Genomic DNA, 17598 nt, shown 5'->3' with positions numbered 1-17598 from the left:
ACTGTCATGACTGTCGGTATCTCAGTGTACCCAGACTACATCTTCGGCTGCAAGGGCAAAACAAAACATGCCTGTGAGCTTTGCAAATTATGGCCATTTGAAAACTGGAGTCTAGCTGATTCCAGCTGCAACTTTAATACTCTTGATCATTGGAATTTTCGGAATTTTCCCTGACAGACCCCTCTTTCTACTCCTGAAAGCTGTATGGAGGTTTAGCTCATTCAGGAGTTTAAGGGATACACTTATTAGGAAGCCTGTTAAGCCCACCATAAAGAAGGCCTGCATATTTGAGGAGTCTATCCATCTGAAGGGGATATGTAATACACTCTTCACATTCAGTACAGTGTGCTGCTCAGTCAGAAAGGAGCTGGTGCAACACTCACCTCTTGATCCAATTAGTGTGTTGCTCCACTGCATTACCCATGACATCATGCTTCTCCCTCTTGTTAGGGTAGAGATGCACCAATCACATATTCACAACATGTTGCTCACTCCTATAAGGGAGTTTATATACTGATCACATTTTGTTCCCTCCCATTAAGGATGTGGTGCACCACACATTTTGTTTTCAGGCTAGTGTGCTGCTCCCACCAACATGGAAATTGGTGCTCCGCTTCCTACATTTTATGGTTAGCATGTCACACCCCTTGCATATAATTATCAATACCACACCCATTTGAGTAATTAATAGTGAGGACGAGATATTCTTCAATGATCACTCAGTGGCTAACAATACGTCGATGTCTTCTGTTTCGTACTGCACATCAAAATCAATACCATCGTGGACATTACTAGATGAAGTCCTACAGTGTAAGACATCGCACATGTTGGTCTTGTTTTAGTGCTATGCCATCCACAACATAAATATCAGCGCCAAGGTCTTACATGTTGGACTGCACTAGATGTTGATATTGGTTTATTTTGTTTTTGTTAGCAATGTCCACATTCTTGCTGTCACATAAATATTAAGAGCAAACATGTTGCAGGAGAATATGAAATAACTTTCTTCCAAAACAGTGTTGTCCTTGATAAGTCAACATGGCCCGCGCGCAAATGTATGCCTGTTGGGTTTTGAAGTGATATTTTACATGTACACTTTAGGTCATCATGCATCATCTATTGGGTTCATTTGAGGCGCCAGAAAAGGTGAATTATTAGTAAACATTTTGTTGTACGCACAGGGCTTCTATCATTTAATGCAGTATAATTGTCAGTCATGTAGTATAAAATAATACTTTTAATTTTTTTATACTAATGTGTGACTGGCAGTTAAACTGTAAGCAACGATACAAGCCCCTGTGATTTTACACTTCTTTTTACATATATACTCATGTATTTCTTAATGTTATTTTTTATATATCAAATAAATGGTATATTTATTATCAGATGTTTCGTGAAAACTGAGTTATAAGTGAATTCATATCATTGATAAGTTAATTAATTTAGCTAACTATGATGTTTTCACAGTAGATTGGGCTGGGCCATGCCCCATATGACATTATAATGGTTCTAACAAGCCGATTCTTCACCATGTACTCCGATAAACAGGGTCACATACAAGATAATGGAAACGTCAGTGATTTGTCTCATGATTATTGCAGTAGAAAACTTCTTTTATAAACTTTTAAATGACACGATTAGCACAATTATAAGTCTGCAAATAAACAAGATTTTCCATTGCCAAGAATATACACGTGCAAAAGAGCGCTACGCAGTTACACAATCAAGCACGACGTAATTAGATAGTTTCTTACGGATTTATTAAATTTATCTTTCAATGCCAATGAAAATTTAGCTTTAGCAACAGTGAATCCACTGGCAGCTAATATAATCTGGATTCGCATTTCCATACAATAAAGTCACTGACAAAATACTAACGGAGCTCATCGTTGCCTGTAAAAAGACAAAGTACACAATTTAGTCAGTATACGATTTTATTGACTTTTTGTGTGAATGCTAGGCATGGAAGAAAACGATGTAAGATATATGTAGTTCCCCAAATATTCCGGAATAGGACTTGAGAGTTTATTACGCTAATATTGGAGTTTAAGGAGTTTGATAAATTCAGAATTAAAGGATTGCATCATATGTTTATTGTATATATCATTCATTTGGAGCAAAAAGTGTATTTTCTTTTTATATTTGTAAGCTGCATATTTTTGGGAAAGAATTTGTTTTACGGATTACTGAATTAAACATCAACCACGAAGAGTAATGCAAGGTAGTAACTATTTTCCTTGACGGCTGTAAAAGGTTAATGGGTTGTCTGGTTATACGAGACTTTAATGGTGAATTGTTTAATTTTATGAGCAGTGAAATGAACCGTAATGTGTTTAAATACAAGGAGACTGTTGGATCAAATTATACTAAAACTCACTGTGAGAAAATAAATTGACAGATTGTTTCAAATAAATAAAAAACAAGCAACAGCAAGTGCAAAAATGAAATGATGTATACTTGACAATATTGCAATGGTCGACATTCAACGTTTGCCCCAAATATTTAGGTCCAATCGATCATGTGATAACTCACTTGAGATAATCCAACTTTGAAAACATTTGAAATAAGTGTTTAGTCAGAATAAAAGCCCACGTTTCTCACATGATAACTCACATGAGAATTTGGAACTCTGCCTTATTTTCAACCATGGTTATATGTAATGGAAAGAATGTTTTCTATTTTTTTTATATGACTGTGATATTCATCAGGATTTATAGGAAATTCAAACCTGGAATTTAATTACTGTGTATCAACAAAAGAATGTTGATACAATTATATGATACAGACCACCACAGGTACATCAACACGTTCAGACTTGACTTAATTTGGATTTCCACTAAAGTTTATTAAAAACATATATTATTAGGATTTATGTATATCGTTCTCTGTTTATTTTGGGAACTACCAGGTGATTCACCATACCCTATGCTCTTTTATTTGATTTTTACTTTGTAATATATAAATGAATTTTACAAAATTTGCTGCTTTTCTTTTCAGTTTTCTCTTACTTATTTTAAGAGCAAAGACCCATAACAATGGAAGTGCATTTTATATGAAGCGCAATGTATTTTCTGTATATGAAAATTAATTTGGAGATAGCTTCATATTCAAAGGTCTTTGATGATCCTTGCTTGTTATCCACTGTAATGATAATCATTTTCTTTTCAGCGGAACAAAATGTTACGTTAGGGGTATTGAGGGACAATGCAACCATTGTGTGCAGCTCTTTCACAAATACATTGACCGCTTGGTATGGTCCTGATGAATATGGTCAGAGGATTAGATACACGAGTCAAGAGCACACATTGATTTTGGAATCGGGGCCACGGAGAAACTGGCTTCATGTTGAAGTGGTTATATTATCCTTCAAAGTAAGCAGCTTAATCATTACTAATGCCATGGATACAGATGCTGGTACATACGCTTGTAATGATGGTAATGATAACTACACACTTCGAGTTCAAATCATGGGTATGCATTTAAAAAAGTATTTCTTGTTTGTTTGTCATCCATTTTCAGCTGTTATACTACATCTATTTCAGGAGGTCATGGTCCCTCATCTATTAGACATTGTCCATTCACATTTGCTATTTTCATATACTCATTGATGAACAGAAGTTACCAGATTTGAATGGGGACAACCTAATCTGAAGCTCTTCTAAACTGTTGTGCAAATGTTAACAAACAATGACTACCATTATTATTTTGAACTGCTGAGCATGAGAAACACACTTTATATTATTGTCTGCTTTACTCAGATACACATATGGTGTCACTGTCCACTTTCCTCAGATACACATATCTTGTCACTGTCTGATTTACTCAGATACATATATGATGTCACTGTCTCCTTTACTCAGAAAGACATGATGTCACTGTCCGCTTTACTCAGATAGACATGTGGTGTCACTGCTTTACTCAATTACATATATGTTGTCACTGTCGTTTTTACTCTGATACACACTTCACATTACGGTCTGCTTTACTCAGATGCACATATGTTGTCCATGTCTGCTTTACTAATATACACATATGTTGTCACTGCTTTACTTAGATTCACAATCGATGCGTTGGCCTAGTGGTTAGAGCATTCGCCTCGGATATGAGAGGTCGTGGGTTCGATCCCCGGCCGAGTCATACCAAAGACATACAAAAATGGTACTAACAGTTGTCTCGCTTGGCGCTCAGCATTAAGAGGTTAGTGCAAGGACTGGCTGGCCTGGTGTCTGGATAATGTGACTTGGGTGAGACATTATGCTACATGTCTGTGGCATGATGCTGCAGTGCTAGGCATGACAATAAACTGTCACACTGTAGACATCATAGCGATATGACTCAGAAATTGTTAAATCTACGTTAAAACTCCAAATCACACACACAAACATGCTCATATGCACACATGGTGTCACTGTCTGCTTTACTCAGATACACATCTGGTGCCACTGTCTGCTTTACTCCGATACACATATGGTGTCACTGCCTGATTAACTTTAATACACCTGTCTCATCACTTCCTGATTTACTCAATACATGTCTGTTATCATTGCTAAATTTACTCAATACCTACGTGGTAACACTGCTTGCAATTGTATTCCAATACACATCTGGTATCACTGACTGCTTTTCTCAAATACATGTCTATTTATGATGTTTTACCACTCACAATATAACTTTTTACCAGCTAAGTCTGAGCTACACATCTGGTATCACTGACTTGTTTTCTCAAATACATGCCGATTTATGATGTTTTACCACTGACGATATAACTTTTTCCAGCTAAGTCTCAGATACACATCTGGTAACTTTGCCTGCTTTATTCATATGCATATCTAGTATCACTGCCTGATTTACTTAGATACAAAGCTGGTGGCACTGTTTGATTTACTTAGATACAAAGCTGGTGTCACTGTCTGATTTACTTAGATACAAAACTGGTGTCACTGCCTGATTTACATTGACACATAAATGTTATCAATGCTGCTTTATTTAGATAGAAAGCTGGTGTCGCTGTCTGATTTACTGGAATACAAATTTGGTATCACTTTCAAATTTACTTAATTCCTAACAGTGTTTTATTTATTCAAATCTACCTCGCTCGTTAATTTTACTCAAGTACGAATTTGGTACCAATGCCTGACTTACTGAAATACACATCTGGTATCATTGACTGATTTAGTCAGATAACAGAAACGGTATAAAGTTTTTTTCGCTACTGATGTCAGTTGAATTTATTTTACTGATAAGTATGCATATCATTCACCTGAAACTCATGAACACACTTGTACCATAAATACAATTTAAAAATAATCATTTACATGGTGGCAAATATATTTTTACTTTTGCCTTATTAGAAAGTATTTTTTTTACAATTGACATATGTATTTTAACTGAGGTCAGACACCTAGATAATAGGTTCCTTGAGGTATTTAAGCATTATTACTCGGGTGCATGACACTATAACAAATTTTCAATTCATAAAACCACTGCTGACACATAGATCAAATCCTTTCTGTTTTCACTAAGTAGCAAAATTCAGTACTGTTTATTATGAAACAAAATACAGATTAGAATCCAGTGACATTAATTGAACGTACAATAATATTACAATTCTCATTTATACAAATGGATATTTAATTTATTTAACTTAATGCCATACAGATTCAATCAAAAAGTGTTAGATGTACGTGTAGTTGTATTTAATGCTTTACATAGACCACCCACTCCATGCCCTTCCCCTAACTGTCTGCTTTCATAGAAGAGATAGTATTTCGTCTTAATCTTTTGCAAACGAAACCTGTCATCTATTGCTTTAAATCAATTCCGAAGTAGTTGGTATCAAGGAATTGATTGCAAATGGAATCTTTTACTAACTAAATGATGCACTTGGAATATATACTATTGGACCAAACATCGTTACAATCACTTAGTCGTGGAATAGGGTTGTTATTTCGATCCTAATATCTGCCAAAGTCTGATGTGTCATGTACAACGAAATATCAATATCGATGTAAAATTGATCAAGAAATTTGTTAGCTAGAATGATTTAGATGGCGTGGAGTGAAGTCTGTAATATTTCCAAAACAATCGTTACAATCACTTCCTTTTAAAAGGAGAGGTGTTAGCCTCGTCTTAATTTTTGGCTATGTTTAGGCTGTCGTGAATCACTTCATACTAATATTGATGTACAATTTACCAAAGAATCGATTGGAAAAGGAAGTTTGAGATAACGCTGTGTAAAACGTGCAATATTAACAAAGTATCGTTGCGTGTACCCTTTTCCTTCATCTTCGCCTACTAGTAAAAGTGTTTGCAAAAATAAATATATGACCGAATTGGTGGTTAAGCTTGAACACAAGATAATGACAACTATAGCCCTTTATCTCATAGAGTATATGGGATTTTAGCCCTTCGATACACATGTAGCAAAGTTACCAAGTGCAGTGCGCAATAAATAGAACACCGGTTACATATTCGATTCCATACAGATAGGCATGCATGTTAACTGTTAAGCAATGATGTGTATGTTACGTTTAACAGCAATTTAACCATTTTACATTTTGGGTACACATCTATTATGTATGGAAATATGCAAGAGTAAAGTCCGATCATTATAGCTGTGTAATTATTTTTCATCGAATTTTTTTTATGTGCTTTAAAATTTTGAGAGAACTCATTCACCGTCAAGTCAGTGAAACCACGTGATCAATCGTAGCTTTGAGTTTGATTGATTGATTGGATTTACTTCGCGTGCGCTCAGTAGGGTATGTGCGACGGCTTCATTCCCGCACAGCGGAATGCTAAATGTTCATGGGGGTTAGGAATTAGGGCCACACACCCCATGCGTTTATGTGCTCAATGAGCACTGCTAATTTAGCCGTCAGGTCGTATGACTGTATGTCTCTAACGACCTAAAAGAAGGGCTTTCATGAGTGGGAATGGGCCCAACACGCATTCATGTTAACAATGATTTGATTTCAGTCCGTATTTTCTGTACTAAGTGTCGACCCAAGCAGTATATAACGCCCTTTGCGATTGGTCACAACGATGACGTCACATTGGGCCACCTAGCTTTAGGCGGGTGGAAATTTGTCCACATCTCCCATGTTATACGATGTACGATAGAGGCAAGAGGGCAAGGAACTCGGCAAGCCAGCCATGGATGTCGTGCACTCCCAAGAATGCTAGCCCGTACTTAGTCAAATTTAGTCTAGTTGTACTAATGGGCAATACACAAATGCCAATAATATTTTAGCCACCTGAGCAATTGTGTCATGTCGAAACAAGTTGTAAAATTTTCCTACGTCCTAACAATCGTAAAAAAATTCTAGTACACAGTGTATCCCTAGATGCCCTACACATTTTTAATAAGTAACATGTCTGAGAGACATATCAAAAGTTTGGTCTCTGTTAGGTCATAAAAGGTTTGAATTTTGTTCCGGTGGATTGACGGATCAAGTTAGTGTATATAATAGTTTTATCGAAACGGGATACCAAGCCAACATGGTTTCCTGGATAAGAAGCAATATTGGTAGCCCTTAGAAGGGCCTTTTTAGCAGAAGTTCCCCGTTTTACTTCTGCTTCTTTACAATTCTCCACATTCCTTTTTTCCTCAGTTAATTTCGGGGAAATGGTAACTGTGTAGCGTAAAATTATAGTTAGCTACTCCTACTAGCTGCTGTACAGGGTAGTTCCCGTAAGCTTCTTGATATAATTGTGTAAGGATTCTGACACTCGCTATTCATTATTGTTTTGCTTTTATTTATGTTAGGTGTTTTATGCGCGCGCTGCACGCTTATTTGTGTCCGACTGAGGCAACTGAGGTAGTGACCAGGAGGGCAGGCACGAGTCCGCTCATTCCAGGGTACTGGTCTAAATGGATGTACTTGCACGAATTTTGCACGAATTTTGAGTTTTGGATCTTGTGTCTGAAATTGTTCTAAAGATGAGCAAGGTTGCACTGGATGGAAAACTCTACTTTAGTGTTAGTATGGTCTGTATCATAGAATTAGGCCGCAGTATTACCTTGGCTCTCTTTCATGTTAGGACTAGGAAGAGAGCAGAGAAAAAATGGGTTTTTTAAAAATATTTTTTTGTTTGTTTATTTTTTAATAATATATTTGGGATATAAGAACACGGGAACATTTTGCTGAGTAATGGGGTCCCTAGGGACGTATCAAAAGCGCCCGTCTTCTATGTATATTAATCTGGTTTTAAAGAGTATTTGGGTGGGTTATGTATGTTTTACAGGTTTTTTTAAGCTAGAGGGACACCCTTGCTGAGTATTCAAGTCCCCCATGACCTGTCAAAGGTGCTCATGTGCTAATGGAATTTAATTTTAAGTGAGGTTGTTTATTTTATGCTTTTAGGGTGAATTAAGTTGTTTCTTTTAGCTTGGGTGTGTCTAGGAATTTAAATATGTTTTGGTAGGTCATATTTATGTTGGGGTGTTATTTTTAAGGAAATCTGGGTAAGTAGTAGGATATCTAATTGTGTTTTGAGCTTTCTGAAATTCCATTCTCGCTTCCTAATATATTGAGCAGCTGTTGAATATATGTGGCAGGTCGTCAATGGCTTTTGCAGTGATATTAATTGATTTTATCATGATTTGGTCATATATGTTTGCCAAAACCTCCTGCTAGTTTTGTTTTTCCGATTACAATACGATTGGTACTTTTTTGGTCAAGGCTGTTCACTTTGGGTGGTTTGATGAACCTATTGATTTCTTTTATAATGGATTAGAGTTTTCTGCCTTTTGGTATTGGTGTTCCAGTGCTCTTGCTATTTCTGGTTAATATATGTTTTTGTTATGCTTTGGGCGTCTGTTACGTTATATCTGAGTGGGGCAGGGTTATGGTTTCCTAACATGCATTTTGCGACTTTGTCGGCTAGGTCATTTCCAGGGATTCATATATGCGAGGGTATCCACATGAATTCAACTATCGGATCCGCTGTGGATAATTCCTTAAGCATATAAGAAGCTCTAGCCAATAATTGTTTGCTTGATTTGGTACTGTGAGATTTGATGGAATCTATTACATTAAGTGAGTCGCTGATGAAAACTGCTTTTGGAACATTTTGGTCTTTAATCCATTTGAATGATTCTATTATTGCCCAGAACTCTGTGGTGAAAGTAGAGCAGCGGCATGGTAATCTAGATCCCATCTGTATGTTGAATTCGGGAATAACCACTGCTGCTGCTGTTCTGGGAGGCCGGTTGCTTTGGATCCGTCAGTGAAAATGTTTACGAAGCCAGAGTAGGTGTCTTGTATTTCCATTGATACGATGGTTTTGAGTTTAGATTCTTGTTCCAATTTGTTTCCATGATTGGTGACTCTATTGTTGATCTTAGGGATATGGTTTGTCCAAGGGATGGAGTCAGGGGAGTGAGTGTATTCGTCTTGTGGAGCAAGTGTTGGCAGCTTTTCCCTGAGTTATAGGATTTGTTTATTACCGGGTGGGTTAGGAACTAATTTGCGGCTAAACGGTTTGTTGCATTTGCTAATGGTTACTTTTGTAGGATGCGAGTTTGGGTGATTTGTCAATGGATTGGTGTATCAGAGGAGCATTTCCTGTCTTCTTATTTTTAATGGCAGTTCACTGGTGAGGCTTGAAATTTGTCCAATGATGTCGATGGTAGAGTGCCAGTGCAAACAGATAATGCTTTCCTTTGGATGGTATCCAGTTTGTTCAGTAATGTTTGTTTCGCTTAGTTGTTAACTTGACATCCATGATCTAGCTTCGACCTTATAATTGATCTGTAGATGGTTAATAAGGTTTCTTGATTGGATTCGAGTGGCCTAAAGCGCTCTCCGTCACGGATCACAATCATCTCACCTCTGTCTGCGTGGGTTCGAGTCTCGGGCTCGTCCAATGTGTATTTGTGAGAAAGCTTGCCTGTAGCTTCTCGTGGGTTGGTGGTTCTTTCCGGGATTTCCCGAGTTATACCTCCACCATGTGCTGAAAATGGCGTTAAACCCTATAACAACAACAACAACATACTTGACTGGATTCCCGTTTTCCCTTTAAGATTTCGTAAGAGATTAATATCTTTATTGAAATTTTGAATTAGTTGTTCAATCTGCTGTTTCCAAGATAGCTGCTTAGCGAAGAACATACCTAGGATATTTACTACCTAAGCATATTTTATTAACTGGTTTTGAATATAGAAATTGGGGTAAATTATCTGGTTTTTGCATTATGGGGAGAAGATTATTGCTATCATTTTTTCATGTGAGATATTAAAATCCCATTTATTCGCCCATCTCCCTATGTTATCGAGGTTTTTCTGGATTTCTTTGACTACTTGATTGCTAGCAGGGTTTCCTGCCTCAATCGTAGCTGTCATTTCTCACACTCGAAATTTACAAGTTTTTTTTGTCCGCGTCTATATCACTAAGTCATCTGAATTTGATAAGTTAGAAAACTTAGTTGCTGCCTACATCAATATCAGAGCCTTTACCTAAGTTACTGAAGCTTTCATAGTTGTGATTCTAATCTTGAAAACTTCGTAAGTACTGAACGATATCCGCTACCTCCATTTAGGAGAGTGGATAATACGACCCAGTTACTTTAAATAGCAGATTTTAACCAGAGCATAAACAGTGACCACTTGATCTGACGTATTGATCATTGACTGAAATGAATGTAGTATCTAATATGGAGCTTTTACCGAAGGTGGCTCTACGAAAACCTGCTTAAAATGGTTGATATTTACAGCAGGCATCAAAAGGCGTTTGGATGCGAATCAGGTAGAAGCGTCCAAAGGCACTTGTGTGCAAATCGGGTCGAGATGTCCAAAGGTGCTTGTATGCGAATGGATTAAAGCCGTCAAAAAGCGCTTGCATGAGGTAAAAGGATAGTTCAAATCGAAATCATTTGCAAAGTTCACAAACAGAATATCAAAGGAATAAATGTGTCGCAGTTGGATTAACTCGATCTCTCTTATGATGCCAATTGTTTTGATCACATGACAATATGGCGTCGGTGTTCACCTGACTTCGTATAGCAGAATGCAATCCAGGGGGCATACAAAGCAGGGAACCAGACCAACTATTGCATATATATTAAAAGTTAATCCATTAATACATGCCTTTCATTCATTGTCTTAGCCCTTAACGTAAACCTAAAAGCCTCAGACATCATGAGGGCCAAAATGTTGGGTCACTATAATTAATGCAGTGTAGATAGATTGCATTTCCAATGTTTTATTCTGAAAAACATGATGAATGTACTAAACTTGTGAACCACCCCATGAAATAAAAATATTAGGTATTGTAATATTTATGAGGGTCATCATTCTAATAAATGTTTTGTTCTAATACATTTTCAACTCTTTTTTCAGACCCCAATGCGACAGTGTATGTGACTGAGGGCACCCTGTCTGTGCTCACATGTCCTCTGACGTCTGTGATGAATTACATATCTTGGAGTGGACCACACGGAGAAACTGTCTATAACATTAGAGGGACGACTAAACTTAATATCAATTGGCTACCAGCTAAGTTTGTTTCCGGCCTGGCGGTACACCCAAAGACTGGAGCTCTGATCATTAACAACACTAGGAGGTCAGATGACAATCTGCATAAATGTAATATTGGAGGTCCTATAAATTATGTACAGCTCACAGTCTTGGGTATGAGTTTTATGTTTATACTTTCTTTTTCATCCATCCATCCATCAATCCGTAGCTCAGTTTCTGATTATATAATATGCATATGTGTAAAAGATAAGTGCATTTAAAACATAGGCATGTGCCACCCTATTCATAAACACTTTGAAGCGATCCAAGTGACTTTAAAACATAAAAATTACCGGATCTCATTGTTCCCAATACTACATTACTGTAAGTACTCATGGATAACACATTGAAACATTAAAGTCAATACATGATGGAACTAAGCCGTTTTTTCTTCGGACTGAATTGACACAATCATGAACACTTATTGTGCCATGTTTATGCACTTATTTTCAGAAAGAGCAATTTTCTTAAAATAACCACTTGAAGTACAGCTCACATGTATTTCCAGAACCCAACACATTGCAGTTGGGGTCATTAAGCATACCACTTTTGCTCTGTAATAATGGAGCAATAATATACCTACACCGTGACATCTATGGCTTCTCGACCATGGAGAGGCTGATTGGCATTACTAATTTACTTTTGAACAGTCAGCCAATGACGACCACCCATGGAAATACTGAGATATAATGAATGATTTACAATCAAATATCATTTCACCAATCTGTGTTCTTTATTCAGTGGCAAAGGAAATAAACTGTGTTAACAGCTTCGGTTGTGCTTGGTTGCAAATGAGCATCTGTCTTCAGAAAGTACGTGAGAATCTATGCATATCAGGGATATCTAAGGATTTTCCCCCTCCCACTAAATTAAAACTAGAAACGAACAAACACGAATATACAGTCACATTCAATTTGACTGTCCTTTTTTCTTGGAGACCTTTATTGGGTATAATGCATGATTTGAGTAAATGGATACATACAGTAGACTTTTACTTTGGTAACATTTCGAGGAAAGTCAGGCCCTTAGATAAATGTAAACTTAAGATCCCCTTTTTTTTAGAGAGAGAGAGAGAGAGAGAGAGAGAGATGGGGACTCAATCTCATGTCTTTCACTTAATAAAGTTTAGTTCCAAAGCAGCTTACCAAGTAGAGAAATCCACTAAATGATATTTAAATAAATTGGTCTGCCTGTTTCATTTTTTTGTCTGTATAGCCAGATGCGGCAGTAGTCAACAGCGAGGAATTGCATTGAAATAGTTAAATGTCTAAGATATATATTATGAGCTGATTATTCACTCAACATTTCCCATCTGACAGATTAGATTTTTCTATCATGATACCAACGTTTTTATATTTTTGCCTTATATGAATGAACACATATAGGACACGTGGATACAACCATACATAATGCCTTAAATTGGATGAACAAAATATTTGATAGTTTCAACTTTATTAGCCATTTCAACAAACTTAGATGTCAGGTTAATTAGAAACAAATAACAAATTACCGCTATTAATCAAGATACTATAATTTGAGTTGTAAAGTACAGTGCCTTAAGTCTGCAGAACATCCGTTCAAGTTGTCTTTATTATGGAGAGATCATTTAAATTTCTATTGGTTATTTTATTTGAAACTAACTTGTTTAAAACGAAACAATTAAAGATACAAAGCAGTTGAAAAAAACAGTATAGTACCATAAATCAAATGACCAGTACATTACTATACATTATAAATACAGTCCAAAGTTGGACTAAAACTCATAGCTGTGGACATGCATGTTTAGTTTCATTACTGGATCATTATATCTTTAGGACTAAAATGTGGATATCGTTTAAGTGTAAATTCAGTGTTTTCTGTTTTGTTTTGTGTTTTATTTTATTGAGAATTTAAATGTAAATATCTCAGACGATACTGTTCATGTTTAAACAGTAGGATAACTTACACTGTCGAAGAGAAACTCAACAAAGTCTTGTTAAGTTTGTGTGTATTTTTGTTCAGATTTATTGGAATAAAGTAAAATCGTAAATTTGTTTCAGAAGGTGTCAATCAACCTCAGCTAAATAAAAAAGTATTGAAGTATTAATGCAATTTTTGAGTAATTGCGTCTATGTCAGTATTATCTAAACTTTGATTATGCATTATATTTATGGCATTATCTCCATAAGAACTAAGAAACAAATATTATCATATGATAACAACATATACAAATTGGCTCCTCTCTCTCTCTCTCTCTCTCCATGAACAACTACCGAGGATGCTTGCAGGGGTTCATATACAGTAAACCATGCCCATTTGATTGAAACCATTGCCACTTCACAATGGTCATCCTTGACGACTATGTGAGAAAGCGTGGTGTGCAGAGCAGTTCTCCATGAGCTGCCATGGCAACTTCATCAGCACGTGCGGTGAGATAGTGGTGGATTTGTTATTTAATCCTGTCCACTCTCTCCACCCCCACTGTGATACTTGGGGTTCTGAAAGTACATGTGAGATGTACACTATATTCTAATAATTGCCATGAAATAGGAGTATGAATTCCCATTAATAATGTTAAAACTGTATAGTATATTATTGCATACATTTTTAAAGTCATCAATATTCCAAGTACATTGATTTATTTCTTCTTCTAATATATATTTAAACTATGAATTTAATTGCCTTGACAGTTTACAAAACTTTGAATATTTTACCTTCAGTATCACCCCAAAATCCAGTAATTACTAACGCAAAAGAGGACATTGGGTCAGGGAGGAGGGTAGTACAGGTAACAGAAAACAGTCAGGTCACCTTCGTCTGTCAGGTCAGGGGAGGTAACCCAGAAGCTTCTGTGAAATGGTTACGTGGTGGTATGGCTGGTTCAGAGGTCCCTACGAGTAATTATTCACAGTACAATGCAGATGGCACATATGATGTAACATCAATAGTGGTTGTAATGGCAAAAGAATCTGAGGACAGACTGACATATGTATGCCAGGCTGAACATAGATCTTGGACATATCCACGAAATGCCTCCGTGGAACTCTATCTCAGATGTAAGTAGTGCTTATTTTCTTGGAGTTAGTAGAGTTATATCCTTTGAGTTTATATTTTTGTCAAAAAGTCCTGTACATATGTGTCAAAATATTGATTTTGTAAGTGTCACATTAAGCAAGCACCATGACCATAGCATGCCAATCGAAACTCCCGCTCAGTTACTTTAGGGATTGGTGTGAAGACAAAATGAATGTGCCACCGAAATATTTTTTATTACTGCTTCTTCTAAATGAATGGTTCACATTTGAGAAATTTGGTTTGGGGTTGTCCTGCACATCTCATCGGTTGTCATATATTTCTGTCCTTAAAAAATGACATGCGATGCTCTGCCCCACAATGAGCTTAATATCATACAGCAAGGAGAGTCAAAGCAAAGACAGCACAAGTTTTAGTTTCCTAAACAATGCTTATTTCCACAGGACATGCATATAGTCAAGAGGCACTGAAGCAGAACAGTCTCACCCAGTAGTTGTCTACCCTCCTTGCTGACCTTGGTTACAATCTTTTGACTTTTAATTAGTATGATCAAATTTCCCCATAAGTGATTTAGTTAGAAAGTCAGTATTATGATGACAACAACCATATAAACACGTGATACACAACAAAATCACTAGGATGTAGGCTAAATGTTCGCAGAGCTTTCAAACGTTGGTAAAGAAGGCTAGACCTTGACCTTAAATATCAGTAACAAAATAATTATATAGTCAGGTGCCCCTGCAGTATATAGAGGATCACAAATGAGTAATGATTTAATTGTGAATGAAAAGAGTTGAATAATTCCAGCGTTTACGAGCCTAGGCAAGCAAAAGCTGGACATTATTAAATGAGTTTCAGAACTTTAGTATTAAATCATTACCCATTTGTGACTTTTATTTATCACATTGAAAATTATTTAGATAGAAAAAGAACAAATAATATCATACATTCTGACAGACATTGCACCTTTCATTTGTTGTGCGTAAAAAAGTCCCAAATAAAGTTGAACTAGTAAAATATTTAAAAGCTGATTATACCTTTTATATATTTTACACAGACAAAATCATTGTTTTCAACACCGAATGTCCAATGATCGTGATGTCACATTGTTTGATACGGTACCAGTTATAATGCAGTAGATGGTCCACGTCTACATAACCTAGCATGTCACTTTCACAACAAAAATATACGTTGTTGTAATAATCATTTGAGAGAAGGCTTCCCAGGTGCAGAAATTCCCAAATTTACTGTAATATATTTTCGACAGGATATTTACAGTTTTTAATTTGGAATAATATACTACGAAATATGTAAGTTAAACTAATGTCATTTTGAGTCAGAATTGCATTGCATATTTACCACATAAATATGCAGTAATTGGATGAATTTCTGTCAGTTTGTTGACTGGTTTATATCCACATACTTCTTTGAACCTGAGGTGTGATTATTTACTTCTGAAAGTTAACAATTGAACCACGCTAGTGCATTATGTGTTTCAGGTTTACTGCTCCCCTCCAACACCAGCTTACACATTTGATATGAATTGAGCAATACCATTCATGCTTTGAGGTTTTATCGATTTTTATTTTTATGATATGGTATACATGATATAACACGTACCTGCAATAGTAAATTAGCCGTATTCAGTCAGACAAGACAAATTTTTCTTGAATTCCTTTCGTGAATTGAATAAAAAAATGTCGGCCAAAATATTCATGGACAACAAAACATTCCAGAAGGTGGGGTTTAAAACGTGTTCCTATAATTGTAGTCAATCAGCAAAGAGAATACTGCAGAATAATTTCATGGGCTTATTTGGACCAATCAGAACCACGTGAAGTGATATGTTCATATTATACTATCAAACATATGAAACTGAACACACTATAGGCAAAGTTGACCAAACCTATGATCAATATGCCATAACATGTCACATGCATTGCAAGCACATGTAGGGTGTGAGCAGTTTGAGAAAATAACAGACCAATAACCTACCTATCCAATGAGTTACGCATAAGTAGGCAAACTTAAGTTTGCTCTGTTAAGGTGGATTTTACTCTTGAGAGACACCAGTTGCATGGAAGATGCGTATGCCCATTAGATACATATAAGGATTTGACTCTGACCACGAAGGCCCTGGTTGGTTGAATGATCTTAAGTGCTTATCATTGTGGATCATTGTTGTCTCACCTCTGTCTGCGTGAATTCAGGTCTCAGGCTCAGCTATTGTGGGTACGTGAGAATGTTTGCCAGTAGTGTCCTGTGTGTGTGTGGTTTTTAATAGGTTTCCCCCAGGTTCTACCTCCACTAAGTATATTGGCGGCCATGTATAGACTACTGTGCGCTGAAAAATGGCATTGAACCCCCCCCCCAATAAAAACAACAACAATGACCATAACTACTTGCTGATACTTTCATTTAACTTATTCAGTGGCTATAAATAACGTATCTTGAATCTATATTTGCACAGTACCAAAGACAAGTTTCATGATGATGGAGCATCATTTGCATACTTATGTGAAAACTTCCTCCTTCTTGTTAGTTTGTTGATCCCTAGGGGTCAAACTAACTTGTGGCTGGACATGACTGACATGCACACCATGGGCATAATCATCATTTATATTAAAGAGTACCTGCTTCTAATAACGTTCTACACGAGTAAGTGATCAGTTAATGAGAGCCAAGTGTGAACTCATGCTGGACAAGAGTTGGAATGTTGTAGCTGTTTCATAATCATTGTGTATGGTCCATATCATCTCAGAGAGTTAAGCTGGCAAAATTAGTCACGTTTAGGATGCAGATGAAGATGTTGCCAGCCGGGAAATGATTAAAAATTGTCGTCATCACCACACTGAGACTGGTTTTATAGCATGCTATGCATTCCCAAGTAAGGTTTAGTATCACTGCTGGCAACAAGTGAAACTAGGCAAGTTCACATTTGTTCCATTGTTTTTGATAGTGGTATGTGTGGCTGAAGCTTCTGTATGCTTGTTTGACAAGAGGATCCGTAGCCGCAAGTTTAAATGATTTGTTCTTTGTCTCATGTTTCATTGCAACGTTAGGTTTAA

The 17598-nt window shown here is 36.6% G+C and overlaps 1 protein-coding gene across 1 annotated transcript in view; it reads left to right on the top strand.

Annotated features, from left to right (window-relative positions):
- LOC149782383 (uncharacterized) overlaps nt 1-14561 on the top strand; it is a 70897-nt gene extending 56336 nt beyond the window's left edge. The window contains exons 2-3 of the mRNA XM_089935122.1: nt 11342-11632; nt 14218-14561. Coding sequence (XP_089791248.1) covers nt 11342-11632; nt 14218-14561 — 635 coding nt within the window. The remainder of the gene's footprint in view (nt 1-11341; nt 11633-14217) is intronic.
- The last annotated feature ends 3037 nt before the right edge of the window (nt 14562-17598 follow it).

Source organism: Sinohyriopsis cumingii, chromosome 15 (genome assembly GCF_028554795.1).
Source record: "Sinohyriopsis cumingii isolate HCF-2022 chromosome 15, ASM2855479v2, whole genome shotgun sequence".
Taxonomy (NCBI): Eukaryota; Metazoa; Mollusca; class Bivalvia; order Unionida; family Unionidae; genus Sinohyriopsis; species Sinohyriopsis cumingii.
This window is presented reverse-complemented; position numbering and strand designations above follow the sequence as displayed.